The sequence below is a fragment of the Schistocerca gregaria genome, chromosome 2 (assembly GCF_023897955.1).
Source record: "Schistocerca gregaria isolate iqSchGreg1 chromosome 2, iqSchGreg1.2, whole genome shotgun sequence".
Classification (NCBI taxonomy): Eukaryota; Metazoa; Arthropoda; class Insecta; order Orthoptera; family Acrididae; genus Schistocerca; species Schistocerca gregaria.
Genome location: NC_064921.1, coordinates 806498781 through 806522034, shown reverse-complemented (window position 1 = coordinate 806522034; position 23254 = coordinate 806498781). Strand labels below are relative to the sequence as shown.

At 42.8% G+C, this 23254-nt stretch overlaps 1 protein-coding gene across 2 annotated transcripts in view; it reads right to left on the bottom strand.

Annotated features, from left to right (window-relative positions):
• Nucleotides 1–23254, bottom strand: part of LOC126335094 (uncharacterized) — a 789781-nt gene that overhangs the window by 143479 nt on the left and 623048 nt on the right. For both annotated transcript variants that reach the window (XM_049998003.1, XM_049998004.1), the window contains exon 7: nt 19067–19167. In XM_049998003.1, coding sequence (XP_049853960.1) covers nt 19067–19167 — 101 coding nt within the window. The remainder of the gene's footprint in view (nt 1–19066; nt 19168–23254) is intronic.

The window sequence follows — 23254 nt, the reverse complement described above, 5'->3', positions numbered from 1 at the left end:
GAAGCCTCTGGAACTGCGTACTTGGTGTGGTGGCCGGACATCGAAAGCACACTCCGTTTACCGAAGCGGCTTGTCTTATTTCCTAATTGTTAAGAAATTAGGAACATCGTCAGTTGGTCACAGACCATTTACTTACTCCGAAAACGATATCGTACCAACTGTAGGGTCGGGAGAGAAAGCACACGGAACACCTGCTGTGGAGTCCACAGACTGCGTGGCTAGTGACGTTCGTTTGCATGAATAAAGCAGTTATGCTCATGCGTATTCGGTACCAACTGCCGCAAGAAAACACAGAAAATATTTTGAGCTACCACACTCGTAGAAGCAAACCGCCAATAAATATCTCAATTATGTCTCATGTTACCACATTTTATATTGTCATATGGTTAACCCGGACGCACTGTATTTATTTACCTTTTAACAGGAATGTGAATACAACTGATTTTTTGCTGACAAAACTAAAAAGGCTCTTTCAAACATTCAGTTGTACATTTTAGACAGTAGACAAACTAGAATATTTGCCAGAAACAATTACATGGTGACAGTTAAATTTTTAGTAATAAATTAATACGATGGCCAGTATTTATTGTCCAATCAGTACATAAATACTCGTTCTATAATGTGTTGATCTGTGAGTCGACTCGCTTCATCAGAAGCAATGTCATACAAAGAAGATACCAGCCTTTCAAAAGTAAAAGAACTCACTAAAAACGATAAATATTTTTGAGTTAAAAATAACAAGCCCGCCAAGCACCTTTGACCCTGCTAGCAAGAAACGGCAGGGTCACTGCTTCTGAGTAGTAAAGGACAACAGTTTCATTGTTGTCTCACCAATGCTGTACCTATTCATATGTCATGTTTTGTTGGTGGTTTCAAAATGTCGGCGCCATTATTAAAATAGCACCTATCGCTTTTGCCATTTTGTATAATAACTCGATATTTTAAAACTATATTAATTTTACAAATCAGTGTTACCTGTTTTTAAAAAAGTGTTATTTAAAAACCAAAAATTTTAGCATCCCTGATATGACAAACTGATAAACCAGTTTTTTCACCTGGTTATTGGTAAAAAATTAAAAATAACACTATAAAAGAGAGCAGTCAAGAAAAAGAACATATCTGGCAAACTGAGAAAATACTGGAGGCTTAAAAAACTGCTCTAATTCATCCATTGCATAAAAAAGGGAATAGAACCGATATTAATAGTTACCGGAGAATCTCTCTTCGCCTGGCCAAATACAAAATTCTCTCGCAGTGTTTATTTGATCGGGCCCAAGAACAGTTTCAACCTAAAATTGATGGGTAGCAAGAAGGCTTTAGACCAAACCGATCTCGTGCGGAACAATTTCTTAATTTAAAACCAATCCTTAGGCACTAAAGGATTACTAGTAACAATACTGTATGTAAGTATCTGAGCCATTTGACATAAAGACTAGTGTTAGACAGGGAGATGGACTCTTCCCATTACTATTTAACAGTGTTTTGGAAAAAGTAATAGCAAGAGCAAAAGTCGTACCAAATATAGATCAATCAATCAAGTTCAGTAGAAATAATATTAGAGTAAATTGCCTCGCCTTTGCGGATGACCTAGTAATTTTAACTAGGGGTATTATCACAACTCAAAAACAAATTTAAATTGTTGAAGAAGTGACGGAAAAAGTAGGACTACAAATATCATTCGAAAAAAGGGAATATATGACGTGCAACAAACAAGCACCAAAGTTTTTGAACACGAAAGGTGTAAAAATAGAAAGGGGTTCTCAATTTAAACACACGACGAAGTTCGCTGTCATAAAATGGCAACTGCATTCAGGTTAACACAAAGTATTTATAATAAAAAAATCACTTTCTAAATTCAGTAAACTTAGTCATTACAGCACTGTAGGCTGAGAAATAATAAGGAAATTGGAAAATGCACAGCAATACATGGTTCAAATGGCTCTGAGCACTATGGGCTTTAACATCTGAGGTAATCAGTCTCCTAGAACTTAGAACTGCTTAAACATAACTAGCCTAAGGACATCACACACATCCATGCTCGAGGCACGATTCGAACCTGCGACAGTAGCGGTCGCGCGGTTCCAGACTGAAGAGCCTAGAACCGCTCGGCCACCCCAGATGGCCAGCAATACATGGGCCGATCGCTGTGGTCGAGCGGTTCTAGGCGTTTCAGTCCGGAACCACGCGACTGCTACGGCCGCAGGTTCGAATCCTGCCTCGGACATGGATGTGTGTGATGTCCTTAGGTTAGTTAGGTTTAAGTAGTTCTAAGTCTAGGGACTGATGACCTCAGATGTTAAGTCCCATAGTTGTTAGAGCCATTTGAACCATATGAAGCAATACACGATGATATGAGAAAACGAAGACAAATCTTACGGGCACATTAAAAGAACGGTACCCACATAGGTTGGCAAAACAAATAGTAGAATGGCAGACGCTACAGATAGAAAAACATTCAGACAAAAGAACGGACTGGAACACTGTAGTCTGATGACAGAAAGAGACTTCATTCTGGAAGATGAAACAAATTTGAACACAAAGGAAGGCCAACCATGAAAAGCGACATTGCTTGACTGCACCTCGCGTGGTCGAATTGGCGCCATACGCGAATAATATTAAAGCTTTCAAAACGTAGACCAAACAATCTTCGAAATACCTCACCTACCAGCTGTTCTCTCATTGGCTGCGTAACACAAACAGCTAATACACCTTCTTTGGCTCCCGTCATACATCACGGAAAGCGCTGACAACATCCCTGCACGAAACATGTTAAGTACGCGACTCGCCCTATTCTAGACTTTTACCAGTTACTGATATGTGGAAGGAGTCATTTTACATTCATATTACACTTCATTTGTAAATATGGCTATATTCTGACCATTTACAACATTATTTAGACGTCACACAAAAGTAAATTCATCTACGGAATAGGAGGAACGGTATGCAGTTTCTATTAGTGAACTCACGAATCTTGTCGCATTTGTTATTGACAGCAACAGGGTTATCCCGGACATTTACTTGTCTTGAGTGTTATGGGCAGGCCTCCAAGCAAGCAGCTGGGAAGAGTTCTGTGTTCAAAGTAACTGGTAATTCCTAAAATTCCTTGTAATTTTAGAGTTTTCATGCTCTCAGTTATACTCTGAAAGCCTGCAGTTAAATTTAGGAATAGATAAATGTAAAAATACAAACGCTTCTGGTAAAATGTTTCTTTTTGGCAGAGAATGAATTGTGGAAGGCTTGATCGCAAATTAATCTGTCGACACGTTTCGATACATCGTCATCGGACACAACTATGGTAAGTACAAACAGACACAATATAAAAGATGCCTCAGCAAAATATCTGCAACAGAGGACAAAGTTTCCATCGACACTGACTATGAACTACAAATACAAAGCACACCAAAGTGGGCACAGAAGGTACTAAAAATATACAGTAGCCCTCGTGCATGTGGACCCAGGCGCCGAACTGACCGTACTTCGAGAAACATGGTGGTAAGGGAAACAATTGCCGAATTCCCGAATAGGAGTGCAGTGTGTTCCACCGCGCTACCCCGCTTGATTAAGAAACAAATAAAAATGATCCACCAGAGAAAGTTGACGGCGATAGTAGCTCGACGGCTTGCACCTTGGCGGGAGCGTGCCTGCCCAACAGCCGAGCAAGCGCTTTGTCGAGTGGCGACTGCTGACACCGGCGACTGTCGGTTCTCTGCGTTCAGTAGCTGCTCGTTTGTCGTACCTTTCCGCCAGACGAGGGCCGCCCTTCATGCCTCCCGGCCGCACCCACCAGTATCCGCTGCCGAACTCCGCGTCGCTGAGGCACTTTCGCGCCAGCACACGTGGTCCGCCGGTGCTTCACTCTTGTGCTCGCCGTCGCCACCGTCGCTAGAGCACTTTCCACTGACTCATCTGCCAGGAACGTCACTACGTTCCCTCTCTGGTGAGCTGCCCATATGCACGGGGTGGTCACAAAGTCCAGTTACTCCCTATATACGACGGACGTTCTGTAAGCAGCGCATCGCACTTTTTCTCGGCTAGTTTCATTCGGAGAACTGCGGAATTTGTTGTGGGACTTCGTGGAATGTCGCCGCTTCAGCCCCTGTAGTTCCATGAAATTCCGGTAGCTGGCGGTGCTATAGGTAGCCTTCAAAACGGCGCGTTCCAAGCAGAGTGTTTCTTTTGGCGGAAAACCGGAGCATCGAAGATATTCATAGGCGCTTGCAGGATGTCTACGCTGATCAGGCAGGAAACAAAAGCACAGTGAGCTGTCGGCCCAGGCGACTGTATCGTCGCAACTAGGTCGCGCAAAGCCGTTCGATTTCAGGCGTGCCGGCCGTACACAGCTGTGTGTAAGGGGTTCATTACTATTCGCTAGCGCACTTGAGCAGATGTAATTTCAACGGATTCCTCACGCGCTGCCTGCGATATGGACTATCTATGCTACAATAGAATCGCAGATCAGAGCAGTGCTGGCAGTAAATCGAGTTTAGGAGCTCGCAGAGAGCAGTGGTGTTTTGTAGCTCGCACGGAGCGCTTGAGTTATGGAATTCGGACAGGGCAGTCCAGCGGTTGACTTGTGTAGGGCCGGTCGTGCAGAACGATGGCAGTGTCTGAGCGATATACCGGGTGATCAAAAAGTCAGTATAAATTTGAAAGCTCAATAAACCACGGAATAATGTAGATAGAGAGGTAAAAATTGACACACTTGCTTGGAATTACATGGGGTTTTATTAGAACCACAAAAAAAGTATTGGTAGACGCATGAAAGATCTCTTGCGCGCGTCGTTTGATGATGATCGTGTGCTCAGCCGCCACTTTCGTCATGCTTGGCCTCCCAGGTCCCCAGACCTCAGTCCATGCGATTATTGGCTTTGGGGTTACCTGAAGTCGCAAGTGTATCGTGATTGGCCGACATCTCTAGGGATGCTGAAAGACAACATCCGACGCCAATGCCTCTCCATAAATCCGGACATGCTTTGCAGTGCTGTTCACAACATTAATCCTCGACTACGGCTATTGTTGAGGAATGATGGTGGACATATTGAGTATTTCCTGTAAAGAACCTCATCTTCGCTTTGTCTTACTTTGTTATGCTAATCATTGCTATTCTGATAAGATGAAGCGCCATGTGTCGGACATTTTTTGAAGGTTTGTATTTTTTTAGTTCTAATAAAACCCCATGTCATTCCAAGCATGTGTGTCAATTTGTACCTCTCTATCTACATTATTCCGTTATTTATTCAGTTTTCAAATTTATACTGACTTTTTGATCACCTGGTGTTCTTTGTTGCCACGTGCATATGTTAATTGCTACAACTGATTTAACCACAATTGTAATGTTAAAGTCCCATGTAATTCCTTGCACAAATGTTTGAATAATAACTTCTTTTGTTCTGAAGAAAACTTGCGCCAGTCATTTATCTGAGTTTAAAGATTTACGAATGTACCCTGTGCATACTCACGTTGATTAAGCAAAAGAAAATCATTTGTTTTCCTACAAATGAAAATCTAGTGGCCAGCATTGCACTGATCTGTGACAAAAATTTCTTAAAGGAGCAGATATATAGATAGCGTTATCTGGCGACATCATTGTGAGGTAAGAATTTTCAGTTTATTCAAGAAGATTCCACAAGGCCATGACGCAGCGCTGCTGACGTCAAAATTTATTAATCTCGATATGCAGTCAGTCTTTAATGGAAGGTCACATTAAAACTCGAAATTTTATTATTGGAAAGAAATTTTTCTATTGGGAACATAAACGAGATTTTGTCTGTTGGGAGGTTACACTAAATGTAAATATTATAAACGAGATTTTTCTGTTTGGAGGTTACATGTGAAACAGAAGAAATGACTTCGGCGTATTCGTCGCCACAAAAATGCAAACGAACTTCTCCATGACTATGCAAGGCCTCTCACACTTCGGCGCTCCCGTGAGGAGCTCACAAAACTTCATCGAACTGTTCCTCCTCACGCACCTCACAGTCTGGATCTCGCACCTTCTGACTTAAATCCGTTTGGTCCAATGACGAATGCAATCCGCGGGAAGCGGTACGTGAATGATGGGAATGTTGCTGATGCCACAAGGCGTTGAATCTGGCGTCGACTAGTTCAAAAATGGTTGAAATGGCTCTGAGCACTATGGGACTTAACATGTGTGGTCATCAGTCCCATAGAACTTAGAACTACTTAAACCTAACTAACCTAAGGACATCACACTAGTGGAGTGGTGCCTATGCCATACAGGGTCGTCGCACTGAACGGAAATTACGTTGAAAAGTGTGGATTTGTAGTCAAAAGAGTGCGGAATGATATGGTACATTGGAATCGTGAATAAAACGAACTGCTTTCAGGAAAAAAATGCGTTGCATTACTTATCGAACTCCCTTACAGAGAAACTGATGAATCGCTGTTTTTATTGTTATATGTGCTGATATACATTTAAATCATGGCTGATGAGTCCTCTTACACCATGGAGGAACAGAGCATAACGATGACCTGGGCGCACAAGTGACATCATACAGGAAAATCAATGAGATACATTCAACATTATTTCACTTTAAGACTTTAGAAATATTTCCCACCAAAACCGACAGTTATACGGTGGGAGAGAAAACTCTTTCCAGTTGGTTGCGTAAAAGATAAGTGCCGCTGAGGACGATCACCATCACGACTGGAAACATGCGTAGAGGCTGCAGCGTCTGTCGCCGTTCACCAAAAAAGACCATTCGTAAGCGGCCACAGGAATTGGGAATTCCACCCTCGACGTAACAGCAACTTATGAAGAATTATTTGAAGCTAAAGGCATTTCAACCTTCGTCTGTAAACGAACTGAGTCATAATGACATGCAAAAACATCATCCGTCTTGTGGGCGAATGCTCGATGTCTTTACAACTCTTCCTCCAAAGGGAAAAGTGTTTTTCTCGTACGAGTCTGCAGTATATCGCAGTGCAAGCGCGAGAAGTATGTATTTCTGGAGGAAAAAAGCCCACGTTTTTATGAAGAAACTGAACACAACCCACCACACGTCATGATCTGGGCTGCAATGTCTGCAACCCACTCGGCAGGTCGATATTTCTTTAGCGTTGCTGTAAATCACATAGTGTATCTCAACATGTTACGTGAGTGGTTTATGCTACACGTGCAAGATCAGGAACTGGTCCGTCACATGTGTTCCGGCAGGATGGAGGACCAGCCCATTAAGCTAATGCCTTTAGAAAATATCTCAATGAGATATGTCGTGATAAATAGATTGGACATGCTTCTGCCCGTTTGCCTGCACCTGTGGAGTGGCCACATTGAATTTCCGATCTGTCATCTTGCGACAACGCATTATAGAGGATCATTAAACAGAAGGTTGCTGCCACACTTTAGGAGACAATTGACGAACTTAATGATGCTGTTAACGTGCACTTAGTGCCATTATCTCAGCAACGTTGAACAGAATTGCACATCTTAAACGGAAGAGAATCAGATTCCGTTGTGAACGTTATTGTACAAGGAATGTGTAGGTTTCTAAAATATGTTTATATGTTTCCCGTTCCTCTAAAAAATGGTTCAAATGGTTCGGTGGCTCTGTGCACTATGGGACTTAACATCTGAGGTCACCAGTCCCCTAGAACTTAGAACTACTTAAACCTAACTTACTTAAGGACATCACACACATCCATGCCCGAGGCAGGATTCGAACCTGCGATCGTAGCAGTCGCGCGGTTACAGACTGAAGCGCCTAGAACCGCTCAGCCACACCGGCCAGCGTTCCTCCAAAAATTAGGTGTTTCCCTATAGCCTATCGACCATGATTTGATTAGTGAGTTGGTAGCCACAGCTACTCAGCAACATAAATCTCCAACATTTCGTTAAAAAAGTGATTTTCATATGTTATGACTTCCTTTGCATGCTGTGTGGTTCTTTAGTGGATATAGGAGAGAGGAGCAGTTGTTGTTCAAGCACAGAGTATTCAGATATTAATTTATAATACATCTAATATCAAATCATACATAACTCCGTTGTTGTAGTTGCAGTGTCAGTTGCTAACACAGATTAGAATGTTGAAATATGCAGGGTGTTCATAAAGTCCCTTTGCAATTTCAAAATTTTATTACAACGGCAGTTGTTGAAAAGTTTTAACAAAATTTCTTTTACTGTAATCACTGTTTACTAAAGTTTTTATATATACTAAAATTTCGTGTTTCTGATGCTCTGTTGATGGAAGGAACTCAACCTCTATAAATTGGCAACTCCTAAAGACAAGTCACAATGTGTGTCCTGGTTTATTGAGCCAAAATCGAATGTTCAGACTCAATGAAACTTCAGAACGACGTATGGAAGAGATCCACCATCGCGCCCTTCAATCCGTGTATGGCACAAAAAAATTATGGAGACAGTGACAGTGTTGGATAAAGGGAGGAGCGGACGACCAAGAACATCCGAAGAAAACATCGATCGCGTTTTAAACGTCTTCACTCGTTCACCTACGAAGTCCATTCGCACTGCTGCCAGACAGTTGCAACTACCACATTTAACTGTGCATAAAGTCCTCCACAAGAATTTAAGGTTGCACGCTTACAAAATACAACTGTTACAGATACTTGAGCCAAATGACAAGTCAAAACGGGCAGAGTTTGCACTCAACATGCTGGAACGCCTTTCGGAGGATGAAGCATTCCTCAAGCGAATTTGTTTCAGCGACGAGGCAACTTTCCATGTTTCTGGGACATTAAACAGAGACAATGTGAGAATCTGGGGATCTGAACACCCCCATGTGACTAAGGAGCTTCACCGGAATAGTCCAAAAGTCAATGTGTGGTGTGGTATCATTTGCAACCGAATAATTGGTCCATTTTTCTTCAACGAGTCAACAATAACTGCAGATGTTTACCCTGAGCTTCTGACCGAATATGTAGCACCACAATTTGACTTACGACCAACTATCATTTTCCAGCAAGCTGGCGCACCACCACAATGGGGGCTGCATGTTCGTCGGTTCCTCAATGAAACATTTCCAGGCAGATGGATTGGGAGGGATGGCCCAAATCCTTGGCCAGCGCGCTCGTCAGATATCACTCCCTTGTACTTTTTTATGGGGTATATAAAAGATATCGCGTATTAAACACAGATATTGCTGACTTGAAACAAAGGATTCGTAATGCAACTGCCACCATTGATGACGCTATGCTACAGCGAACATGGCAAGAAATCGAGTGCCGTCTTGATGTGCTTCGTGCAACTAAAGGCGCTCATATAGGGGTCTATTAAACACTGTTAAAAAACTTTTATAAACACTGATTACAATAAAAGAAATGTTGTTAAAATATTTCGCAATAAAATTTTGAAGTTATAATGGACTTTATGAACACCCTGTATATCGATACAATTGATTTACAGTTCAGACATTTTTCATGTTATAACTATTCAGTAAATGTCGAGCCTTGTCGGTCATGGAAGTCCGTAAATGTTATCAAATGGCAAACGCAAAACGGGGTTTTGTGCATGAATGTTCGAACTTAAGTACACCCACCACTGGAGTTCCGCAGAGGGGGTGCTTGCCTACATATCATTGGCAGCTGCGTCATCGTTGATGGCAGCGCCCTCGTGCCGCGGTGGCGGCTGAAGGAAACACGTGGGCATAACTGGCGGCGCGGGGTATTTGAAAATGCGACCGAGCTGGTAATAGCCGATACTGCATCGTAAACAAACAATTCCATAATGACAGTTGTGGTTATAGCAACATGCTATTCTCTTTGGCCGATTATATAGCTTGAGCAGTGGCGTCATAAGCCAGCGCCGCCAAACAGCACCTTGTCCGTGGTTCGTACAGTTAAATAAGCTATTGGAGGCGTCACCTGGACTAATGTACGTCGTATCCACAATGAGCACGGCCTGACGTGAAAATTAGTACTGATGATGATTGTCGTACATACATGAAGCATTCCATCTGGCCTTTCTGTCACGTCCCTGTTGTCTATGCCTGAATGTTTATCTTCTGCCCTGTATATCTGATGATGGAAACATTCCAGAGTGCGTTACGAGGGGGAAGTATGATAAAGTTTATTAGCAATCGAAGCGAGTCATTTATTTAGTGCACCAAATAGTTTTTACCCCTGAAAATTATACCGTAAGACATTATGGAGTGGGAATATGCAAACTATGTCAGGAGGTTGACACGTTTGTTTATAGGATTGGCAATTAGACGGAGAACAAACGTAGGTAAACTTCATTGTTCGAGAAGCTCAGTAATTTGCTTCTTCCAATTATAAGTTTTCATCAACATGTATACCCAAAAGTTTGGAGCATTTTAGCCTATTTACTGACTCCTGCTCATGTGCTACATCTGTTATTGGTATGACTACTTGTTGTGCAGAATTGGTGTTTTCTAAAAATTAAGAGAGAGTCCATTTTAACAGAACCACTTAATAATTCTTTATAAAACATCATTAACAACCTTTTCTATTGTTCCTCTCTAATGGGATTTATTATAACACTAGTATCGCCTGCAAAAAGTACCAATTCGGCTTGTTCAGTGTTAAGTGGCAGCTCATTTACATATATAAAGAATAGGGGTGTACCGAAAATAGATCCCTGTGGGACTCCCTTTGTGATTTCTTCCCCTCACTAAAATGTTCTAAGCTTCCGACATTGCCTGAATTATTCGGCAGCCGCTACTGTGTCCATCTAGGCGTTCTAAGTTAGAAAATGACATCACCTTTGCAAGAAAAGTATGGCCCAGTAGCTTTGTGGGCACGTGCTAGGCTACAGGTCCAAAGATCTGTACGTCACCCCCACTCGGCCCTATAATTTTTCTGTTACTTATCACTTCTTTCGGTTTTGGTAATGATTTGTGAAAAACGTAAGGTTGTGTTGTTGCTCAGTCTCCATTAAACTGTACATAGACCTGCAATTGACAGAGTAAGTCAGTTCAAACATCAGTTAAATGCTACCTCCAAAAGAACCATGCCAAGTAAAACACTGCGGTATTCAAAGCAACAACCCTCAGGTGAGGTAATTTTACTTGCCTTCGCAGCAGCGACCTTCCAGCTCCTTTGAGTAAGTCTGTCTGGTGTGGTGAAAGGCATCATAGAACCGCACGGTAAGTTCAGCTGGAGTAACCTAGTCCACACTCTTTACGTATCCCTAAGGAAAACAAATCGCAGGCTGTGAATTGAGGCGGGCGCCATGGACACGGGACAGCTGCTGCTCCACCCGTACAGCGTTCCCCGAAGTGAGCTCTTGGCTGTGCTGGGGTACCAGCACTGTAACGTGCCGTGGTTCTGCCATGAAACCAGAGGTCGCTGAATACAGCAGGCACTACTGTGATTAACAGGCCCCTAAGTTTGGTGTGGTGCACAGAAGGCAGTGGTAAGCTCCAACAGTTATCCTCACCGATCCTCTCACACGCCCCAAAAAGAAACATTCTTCGCCAGATACAGAAGTGCTTTCACTTACATGGCATGCGACCATTCAGGTTTAGGACATAATGAATTGTGAAAAGTCTTGATTCCAAATTAATTTGTTGATTGTTTCGATACATCATCATCATCGGACATACCTATGGTAAGAACGAAGAAATACAGTATAAACGATTCCTCAGGAAAAATACATGCAACATTGGGCAACACTTTCCATCAATACTTACAATGAAGTGCAAAAACAAACCGCACCAAAGTGGGTACATAACGTACTGAAAATAGAGCTCTCATTCATGTGGAACCAGGTATCAAACTGACCAATCCGATAAACATCGGTAACACGATAAATCAGTCAAACCTAAAGGCCTAAATTGAACTGAATGCCTAGGAATTACAATTACGAACATCTTAACTTGGAAAGAACACACAGAAAATGTTGTGGGGAAGGCGAATATACAACAGATGTACTAATGAGACTACCTACACTACGGCTTGTCCGCCATCGTTTGGAGTACTGCTGAGCGATGTGGATTCTTACGAGACAGGATTAACGGAGTACATCGAGAAAGTTCAATGAAGGCAGCACGTATTGTATTATTGAGAAATAGGGGAGAGAGTGTCACGGAGGAGATACAGGATTTGGGGTGGACGTCATTAAAACAAACCCGTTTCTCGTTGCGGCGGGTTCTTGTCACGAAATTTCAATCAACTTTCTCCTCCGAATGCGAAAATATTATTTTTAATAAAATAAGGGAAATCAGAGCTCGCACAAAAATACTGTTGTTCGTTTTTTTTCTCGTGCTGTTAGAGAGTGGAATAATAGAGAATTAGTGTGAACCTCTGCCAGGCATTTAAGAATGATTTGCAGAGTAGCGATGTAGATGTAGATTATCTTTGACGATAGTGCAGTGCATTATCTTTGATCAGTGGTGTGTCTATTATTTGCTATTTATGTACATCAGTCGCGCTGCTTAGTGTATACGCGAATGGCTTTTGCTGTAACGCTTTCGATACTTAGGACTGCATACGCGGTTTATTTTATTTTATCGACTGAACGGACTATGTGGAGCCCATTTTATGAAGACGCAGTTTCAAGGGAAGTGACCACGAATTTTTTTTATATTTATTTACGTTTGTATTTTAATCCCTCTTATAGTTACTTCTGTAATTATTATGGAGATTTGCTTCTAAACACATCAATTTTAGTGTTTTTGCACTGTGAAAAATGGTTGAGCCTATACTTTAACAATGATTTTAACAATCACGATCTCATATCCGATATCGATGAAAACAAATATACTACGTAGATTTGATTGTTGTTGTTATTGAAATCGTAGGCATCTTTGAAATGTTAAAAGCGAGGATGAAGCAAGTTATGCCTGAGGGGAAGGGGGAGGAGACAGCGATGAACTGTGACCCCATCCAAAACGCGACTCCGGACCCGCGCCTCGTACTCGAGCATGATCACCGACCATTCTGGCCCAAATGTTACGAAAAACAGTTGCTGGTGACATCTAAAAGCAATCACATGTGAATTGTGATAACCACAGATGATGCTATTCCTACTGTAAAAATAACCGACTTATGTAAAATAAGTTTTTTTTGCGAACAGCACACGTGTATGGTAGACAACACCATTACCATTTTGATAAACAAGCTATTGCACAAATTACTTAAAATGTGCTATGTCAGATGGTCTCGGTGTCCGCCCCTTGTGAACGAACTCTGGACCTATTACTCCCCCTTTCCTCGAAGTACAGTAGAGGTACTGCCCTGTCGTGTGGTATGGATGCATGTTCGTAGATAACGACGAACGCCCCGTCCGTTGCCCATCCCCTGCTCCGCAACGTAACACGTAATCACGGCAGAGAACTCAAACAGTTCGTGCTCCCTGCTGGATGCAGACACACATCTAAACAACAACACCTGATAAAGGCACACCGCAAACTTACAAGCAAAACAATAAGCTAGTTGCGATTGGTCTACGGTGCGCTGCGTTCCACGACGAACGCGCTCCAGTCAGCCACGCAAAGCAATAACGCCGAGTTGAGGAACATGTTTGTTTAAAGAATTCTATGAGGGGGAACTAAAGTCTCCCAAGAGTGCCTGAGAACCCCTAGAACACAGTGCATACTCGAAGTACACAGATGCAAAAGTTATGAAGTGCAGAAGGTCAGGTGCCCTCATTTTTATCGAGAAGTCGTATTTACGTCCTGTTACTGGCCCTAGAGTCAATCAGGTTCTGGCAATTATAATAAACCATTGCTAACCACTGACCTGTTTGTCTGGGTGTTCTGCTCTAAACTTTTCAGTCAGTTTTGAGTTTGTCAATGTCGATGTGACTAGATATGGAATACTACTGCACACCGGATTTGATTAAGACGGAGCAGTATATCGTCCGCGGGCCGGTCAAAGAATCATGCCTGTGTTTACAAGTGGTCTGAAGTCAGTATACCGTCACTGGTATGTCAACCCAACTGTGGGTGCACTGTTTTAATCATGGCGCCTTCTAGATTAATAAAGCTTTAGTATGAATTAGACTGTGCTCACAGGCTGTACTTGGCCTATTTGATTTCACCCAGGTAGGTTTCAGCACTTTATGCCCGATCTTCAGTGGTTATGTTTATTTTTCTTTTGCAAAATGGCTGTTACGCGTTAACCCTTAAAGAATATTTTTATCAAGAGGTGCTTTGAAGGTTAACATGCAACAACCATAATGCAAAAGAAAAATAAACACACCCACTCAAGATAGCACAAAAAATGGTGAAGCATCTCTGGATGAAAACAAAACTACGCAGGTGTCTTGCAGAAGGTGGGATCCGTCCAATCTCCAAATTAAGTTGAGTTCAGCGCTTGGGGTCCTAACATCACTAATTTTTATAATGGTATGATAATAATTACATGTGGATACTAAGCTAACAGCTTTCGTAGTGGGAGAAAATTTGAAAACGTATTCCACGAATGCGCGTAAGCCTTTGCCATCTTCAGTAAAACACTTCTGAATATGTGGCCGCGTCACAGGTCATTTTGAAGACCAAGAGGCCTTCGTAAGGGTCATGTGTTCACTGTTGGACCAGAGTTCTTTTTTTATTGTTGCTTCATCCGACTCGCACCATATGGGCGATGTGGAGGGCTCCCAGCAGTACAATCATAACCCTTTCAGCCAAATGTTTACAGTGAAATATACATAAAGACGTAAATATTTACAATCTTTTAATCTATAAAAAGATAAAATTGATCGATGACCTTACAATAAAATTAAATTATTGATGTTCTTCGTTTTCGAATTAAAAAAGATTAAAATTAAAACAGAAACAATAAAAGCTCTTTTGAAAACCTGTTGCAAAACCTGTGATGTTCTTAAAATGACCAGTGCGGTTTCACTGAAAATTTGAATGACCCGCACTGGAGGAAACTTGTTTTGGGAATGGAAACTTTCGTTGTTGTGTAGTGTTGAAGGGTGTAAGTATAAGCGAAGGGGCCAATTAGTAATATCTATGGAGATAAGGATGTGTACATATCGGATCGATAGTGGGAAGGCAGAATGGTCTGGCGTGTGTGCACGGTCGTAGAATGAAGAGGAGAAGGGATGGGGAAAAATGGAGAGGGAAAGGGAGTTCAAATGGCTCTGAGCACTATGGGACTCAACATCTGAGGTCATCAGTCCCCTAGAACTTAGAACTACTTAAACCTAAATAACCTAAGGACATCACACACATCCATGCCCGAGGCAGGATTCGAAACTGCGACTGTAGCAGCAGTGCGGTTCCGGACTGAAGCGCCTAGAACCGCTCGGCCACAATGGCCGACAGGGAAGGGGAGTCCTGAAGAGAAGTCAGGCAGGCATGGAAGAGTTGTAGTTAATAGGATGTGTACATATCGGGACGATTCATTGTCTGGGAGAGGGATTTGGTATAAGTTTAGTTGGGAAAAGATATGGTATCTAGGTGTAGGGTTAGTGGTATGTGTCGGTATGGGCGCGTCAGGGGCAGGACTGCAAATTAGAGGGGGCAATAGACATTGCAGAGTTGAGTTTGTAGATGGTGTGTACGGAGGTGTTCAGTGTGAATGAGGAGAGGTGGGAATTTGGTGAGATAGAATAACGAGGCGGAGAGTGGTCCAAATGGCCCTGAGCACTATGGGACTTAACATGAGGTCATCAGTCCCCTAGACTTAGAACTACTTGAACCTAACTAACCTAGGACATCACACACATCCATGCCCGAGGCAGGATCCGAACCTGCGACCGTAGCAGTCGCGCGGTTCCGGACTGAAGCGCCTAGAACCTCTCGGCCACCGAGGTCTGCGAGCTAGTTATAATAGTTTTAGTCCATTGTGAGCTTTTGTCGGATGGATGGCAGTTATAATTTCGTTAGTTGCCAGTGTAGTGCTTTGTATATAGTACCAGATATTTCAATGTGTTGGTTAGACAGATAGGATAGTCATATATCGTGAGGTGAAAGTGACTGGGATGAAAGCTGACGTTGTTTCAGCCTATAATTGTTGCTGCGTTTTAGAAAGGTTAGCAGAAGCCACTGGTCCCACCAGCAGGCGAATTTGTTAAAATCATATGTGGGGTAATCTCAACCTGCTTGTGGAGTCAGTTTGCCAGGAAAATTACCGAACTCCATTTTGATTAGAAGACGGTAGTGGTGAGGCGGAGACTGGCAACCGTTATTGAAAGTAGTTTTCATTTCAGTTCTTACTGGCTGATGTTGGAATTCGAGGCGCAAGCCATTCATGTGACGTAGTACTTGCTTCTGCTCTGCCTGCTGGTAGTGTAGTCTGTAACAACTCAGTGCGCTACGTTACGCGCCTCGTGCCGCTGCGTTTGCTGCCGCGCGATTACTGTCAGCTCACAGGCCCTCTGTTGGCAATCCGCAGTCGCAAGCGATTTGTGTTCACAATTTCGGACTACTACTTGCCGCCTAGCAAGCACGCGAGCTTCCTGAAATTGTACAGTTTTGCCGCAGTCATTGTTATGTTCCATCGCTGCTAACCTGCTTGTTGTCAGAGTTGTAGACGCCTATCGTGTTTCAGGTGTGTGTGCAAATAGTGGGAAACGTTCTTAGCCGACCTACTCGAGCGGAAATAAAGAAGGCTCCCAAGAAGCTAAACACACCTGGAATCTACAAAGTGCGGAATTGTCCTGGAGAGAGTAAACTGTGGCAGTGGTCGAGCTGGACCTAACCTAGACCCACGACAAGCACTTATGTGCATCGACATTGAACGTTGTCACCGCAGTAAACAACTCGGCTGGACGCCGCGCGATTTCGCTAGGCATGCGAGACTTAGTGAAAACAAGCTCGCTCCATCTGGCTCGATCTGGGCAGCCAATTACTCGTCGCTTGAAGACAGTCGGCCCTGTGTTAGGCTTCAGATCAGTCCCGATTGGCCTCAACGCCGACCTCTATAGGCCGACCCTGAGGAGCCTACACAGGCAGACAGTCGCCAGTGATGATCTCCCCTGTAAGCTGAGAGCTTAAGAGGAGGTCATGTTTTGACCAGTGATATGGCACCTTCTGGTTGTGTAGCCGGCGCTCTACTGCAGTACGTTGTTGAATACCAATTATCTGGTAAATATTTGCTGGTACAGATCTGGTATTGCACTGTTCATGTCATTACATGTGATTCAACATCTGTAAAAAAAAAATCAAGCTGTGCATCAGTTCCCCTAAACTGTGAAAGCGAAGGAGGAATGTGTGTCTATGGACCATATCTGAACAACTTTCGTTTGGAGGATACCGTTGTTCTATTTAAAGCATATGAACTTCAGTGATTAACGGAAGACCTTAATACAGCAAATTCGAAATGTAGTGTACATATTTGTCTTTAGCGCCTGACGACTGATAAACTTCTAAGTTAAAATTAAAATAATCTTTAGAAGACCCTTCACTAAGACCCAAAGAAACTTCTACAGGCACGTGTACTCAAATACAGAGATATGTAAACAGGCAGAATAGGGCGTTGCGATCGCAACGCCTATATAAGACAACAAGTGTCTGGCCTAGTTGTTAAATCGGTTACTGCTACTATAGAGGCGCGTTATCAGGATTCAAGAGTTTGAACTTGGTGTTACAGTCGGCGCACGTGCTATGGGACACAGTATCTCCGAGGTAGCGATGAAGTGGAAATTTTCCAGTCTGATCATTTCAAGAGTGTACCGTGAATGTAAGAAATCCGGCAAAACATCAAATCTCCGACACTGGTGCGGCCAGAAAAAGATTGTGCAAGAGCGGGACGAACGACGACGGAATGGAAGCGTTAAACGCGACAAAAGGGCAACATTTCCGCAAACTGGTGCAGATTTCAATGCTGGGCCATCAGAAAGTATCAGCGTGCGAACAATTCAACGAAACATTATCGATATGGGTTTTCGGAGCCGAAGGCCCACTCGTATACGCTTGATGACTGGACGGCGAAAAGCTTTACGCCTAGCCTGAGCCCGTCAACACCGACACTGGATTGTTGATGAGTGTAAAAAGTTGCCTGGTCGAAATAATCTCGTTTCAAACTGTATCGGGCGGATGGAGACAACCTCATCAATCCAAGGACCTTGCATGTCAGCAGGAGACTGTTCAAGCAGGTGGAGGTTCTGTAATGGGGTGAAGTGACGCCTAGATACGACTCTGACAGGTGACACGCACGTAAGCATCCAGTCTGATCATCTGCTCCCATTCGTGTCCATTGTGAATTCCGATGGACTTGGGCAATTCCGCCAGGACAATGAGACACCCCACACGTCCAGAATTGCTACAGAGTGGCTCCAGGAACACTCCTCTGAGTTTAAACACTCTCGCTGACCAGTAGACACTCCACACCTGAATATTATTGAGCATATCTCGGATGCCTTGCAACTTGCTAATCAGAAGAGATCTCCACCCCCTCGTACTCTTACGGATTTATGGACAGCCCTGCAGGATTCATGGTGTCAAGTCCCTCCAAGCACTACTTCAGGCATTAGCCGAATCCATGCCACGCCGTGTTGTGGCACTTTTGCGTGCTTGCGGGGGCCCTACACGATATTAGGCAGGTATACGAATTTATTTGGCTGATAATTAGATGAATAATCAAGAAGCGAGAGTTACACGTCTCGATAGGTTTTATCGTCATACTGACAGAATCGGTGTTGCATTAATTATCACTGTACAAGCTGCGGAGGTGAAATCAATGAAGAAGTAACCCCATGAAATGACATCACTGGAAACGGATCAGAAATGCTGAATCTGCAGTGTGATATTAATGACTGAGAATTGAAAATTATCACGAGCAGTAGCCTTAACTATTTAGCTAACTCAGCACGCCTTCACACAAGACTCAAACTTTTATCACCACTGACCTTCTCTGCCTGTGATTTCCGAACCCCACTACCAGAGGTTGTGCCATGGAGTATGTGGGCATGCCATCACTGGGGACATAGACTCGCTATATAAACCCTACCATAGGGATATGCTATCAACTGAACAAAATTCACGGAAGTCAAATGGATAGGATCCAAGGAAATGACATTCATCATTTGTTCGTAGGTAACAGGAAACCTAATAGCTGAGGCGGCCGCCCGAAACAACTAGGAAATCAAGGTTCGAGTCCCGGTGCGGCACAAATTTTCCTATTGTGATGACATATTCATATATAAAATAAGATATAAGATAAAAGTTCTTACCTGGGAATGTGTACATTCCTGTTGGCCTTGACGTGTCTCTGGAGGGTTGTATTTGGAGGGAGAGAAGTTGGACGAATATTCTCCTTGTCGCGGGTGTGGGCCTGAGGAAGAGAAAAAGAAATGAATTCTTTCAGAATTCTCAATATAATTGCACGAATGTCAGACACAGTCACTATAGCTTAGTCTCTTATGCCCAAGAATTGTTAGCAATTATTATTTGAATAAACAAAAGATTCAGCATCGTGATTAAAATAATTCCATACCTGGACACAAAAGATTCGTCAACAATAGACTGAGAAGAGAAATAGAGGGTGAACAAGATACAGGTCGAGTTTCCTCAGCACTTTGTCTCAATCTTGTCTCCGATATTCTTTCTGCAGTCATCAAGTAATATCGAGAAGTTATATGTATATAAAAAAAGCAATGACAACAAATGTGAACTTAATACGTAATATCCATGTGGAAATATGTTAAATGCTACACATGAAAAGATTGATCTGATGATTGTTGAGCAGATGTTTGTTTGAGCACATGTGTGACTGTAAAATATCGCTGCAACAAATGTTGATAAATGAAGTAAAAACAAGAAGAATTGAAAACTGGGATCTGCCTTGATCCACAGGTCCCAAACTCGATGAATGACGACGCTTTTGAGGAGATAAGATGTTAATATTATCTGACCTACAACAACAGTTTTCTTAATAATCAATGTTTTGCACTACATTTTACTTCTTTTCTTAATGCGTTTCAGTATTTGCAGTGGATCTGGTAATAGTCATAAAGCGTAAATGCCGATGATGTGCAAAAACCGCACGTGATGGATAAAAGTGTACTTCTTTTCTGATAATAGCATGAAAATAATTTTACACGCATTTTATATTCTTGTCTGAAAGCGAAATGCTTCCAACGAAAATGACACTTTTGTCAGCCAGTTCTGTGTGAACGGTGTGCCAGATGGACAACGTTCCAAAGAATTCAAATTCACTGAAGGAAATTTAATCTTGGCACTTGTAAAAACTGTATACAGAAATAAATGTAAGTATAATGTTTGAAAATTTGTTACACTTTTATTGAAGACACGTTAAAACGAAAAGCATTGCATTAATATAACGTTAATTGCAGGGCTACATTTGTCATGTGCTGACCCTGAGATTTACATTAGAAGACAGGTTGAAGAAAGGCAAATCTACGTTTACAGAATTTGTGGATTTGACAATATTGACTGGAACACCCTCTTTGAATTTATGGAGACGAAAATGTTAAAAGACAGGGAGCGTCTGTTCCACTCGTACGGAAACGAGACGGTAGTAATCAGTGTCGAAAAACGTGAAAGGGGAGCAGTAGTTGAGAAGGGAATGAGACAGAATTGTAGTCTTTCCCCGGTGTACACTGGAAACGGAATTAACGTTCAGGAAGAAGAAATAAAAAACACTGAAGCTTGTCTATGATGCTGGAATCCTACCAAAGACGGCAGAGGGCTTGGAAGAGTAGTCGAAGAGAATGGATAGTGTCTTGAAATGAGAGTAAGAGTAAGATAATGGAATGTAGTCAAACCAAATCAGGCGATGCTGCGGGAATTACATTAGGAATTGAGACACTATAAGTTGTAGAGGAGTTTCACTATTTGGACAGAAAAATAACTGACGAAACAGAAAGGATATAGAACGCAAAGTGGTAATTGCCAAGAAGACGCTACTGAAAAAGAGAATCCGTTAACACTGAATATAATTTTAGTATAACGAAGTGTTCCTGAAAGCATTTGTCTATAGGGCAGCAGCGTACGGAAGGGAAACATGGACGATAAACAGTTCAGATAACAGGATAATGGAAAGGTTGCGCTGGAGATGAATGCTGAAGATTAGGTGGCTTCATCGAGTTACTGAGGGAGATGTTCTAAATGGAATGGGTGAAAAGTAATTTATGGCATAGACTAAACTGCAGAATTGGATCATACCAATCATTGGACTGAAAACCATCACCACAACAACAACAATAACATATGTATACTAATATCGCAGTTCGTTCAGTTATCAGAATCAGTGTTTTTTTTATAGCAACTGTAAACGAGCACTTGACACATCACGTATTGTCAGGGACTAGACCTTAGTCCACCCTTTAGGTTACTCTGATGCAGGCTTGAAAGTCCGGCAAGGCAGGGCCACACGTGTGTGCGGTTTACGTGAAAGTACGGACTGCCAGAAGGAAGCCAGTGGTCCCGGCTGCTGTGCGGGACTGCTGTCGATGTCGTTCAGCAGGCTTCGCGTTTTTTGTACGAGTGAAGCAATCGAGCGAAAACTACAGCCGACTGCTGCGCAGGGAATCCGTCAGCTTTGTTGGAAAAAGATTATGTACTATTGACTCATCGGACTCACTATCGTGAGTTATGAGTACTAACGAGGAAACGGAGTCTGGTGTGGAAAGAAGTTAAGGAGCCCAAATTTAAAGAGGTGTTGTCTATCGTACCAAGCATAAATTTTGGCCAATCAACGGAGGGATCAGGAGCATGGCAGAGGCGGGAAAGCTCTCCTCATTGGCGAATACCTACTGGCAACAAAGGCTGACGCGGTATTGAAGAAGACGACCGTGGCTGTGTTTCGAACCGAGTTCCGTGGCGAAATCAGGAAACTAAAAGAATGGAAGTATATGAAATGTAGTGCTGCAGAGTGGTGTGGCGGATTAAGTAGACAGAGGTAGCAGACATTTGAAGGAAGACCACTGGAAATCATGTACAATGAAAGTTCTGGAACAGTGTGTTCGGTATTTGGAATGTGCAGCAGAGAGAGCGGAATTGAGTGGTGGGTAAGGGCTGGAATTACCCAATAGACGGCCGGGTAAAGTGTGTAACAGGTACTTAGGGAGTAAAAGATAACCACAAAATAAGGAAAGATGAGGAATATGGACAAACTTGTGGGAACACTGGTGATTAAACATAATACGGCCGCCCTTTCACGTAACATCAACATAGTTTATATGCTCCGCATTAACAAAGAACGTTTCGTAATCGAACCTATAATAGTGTCACGTGTATAGGGTGCTGTTGCCGTTGAGAAATCCGTATTTCACAAATCGCACGTAAATCGTTCAGCAGTAAAAATTTGTCGTAGTCAGAAGACACGGTACCTGGGATACAGAGTGTTTTGATGCAAATGAATAGTGGCGCCATCACCTGTGTGTGTGTGTGTGTGATCACGTGCGAAAGGTTGTGCGTGCGCGCACACAAAGCTGACGTGGCAACTTTGCAGGGCGTTGCGCCGAGCGAGGAGATAATTGGAACTTCCGTTGCCGGCACATATACTTGAAGCGATGCACTGCTTTTAAGAGGACGCCACTTTCAGGGACACATACGTGTTGCCCAATGCACATATTGCTGTTCCGACAGTCGACGTCTTCGAGAGTGTTAATTGTTCGCAGAGCGGTGCATACTGAAAAGTGAAACGAGCGCCGGTGAGTTTCGTAAATCTGAAGTCGCAGGCTGTGAGCAGAGTGCAGTTTCTATTCCCGTTACTCAATGTTTACGTGCCAATGGAAGCGAAACTGCGGTAATCCACGAGTCCTGACGTTGAAATTTAACACGTCCTTCGCTTCTGGAGGAGGAGATTAGCGTTTAACGTCCCGTCGACAACGAGGTCATTAGAGACGGAGCACAAGCTCGGATTAGGGAAGGATGGGGAAGGAAATCGGCCGTGCCCTTTCGAAGGAAGCATCCCGGCATTTGCCTGAAGTGATCTAGGGAAATCACGGAAAACCTAAATCAGGATGGCCGGCCGCGGGATTGAACCGTCGTCCTCCCGAATGCGAGTCCAGTGTGCTAACCACTGCGCCACCTCGCTCGGTTCCTTCGCTTCTGTTTTTGCGAAAGGCTTCACTGTAACCTGCAACAAGCTTGATACCACTATGCTCTTGTTTTAACAGCTCTACGATGGAGTCAATGGAAATGCGTAATTTGATTTCAGTAATAGTAAAGTAATAGAAACTCTTCTACGAAATAGATGGAGTTATCAAAGAGAAATTTTCTCAGTTTGTTTTCAAATTTTACTTCGTTGTCTGTCAGACATTTTATATCACTGCATAAGTGATCAAAAAATTTTTGCTGCATTGTGCATTCCCTTTTTGTGCTACAGACAACCCTAATGTGTAGTAAAGAATCCAATTTTCCCTTTCGGTATTGTAATTGTGTACATTATTGTT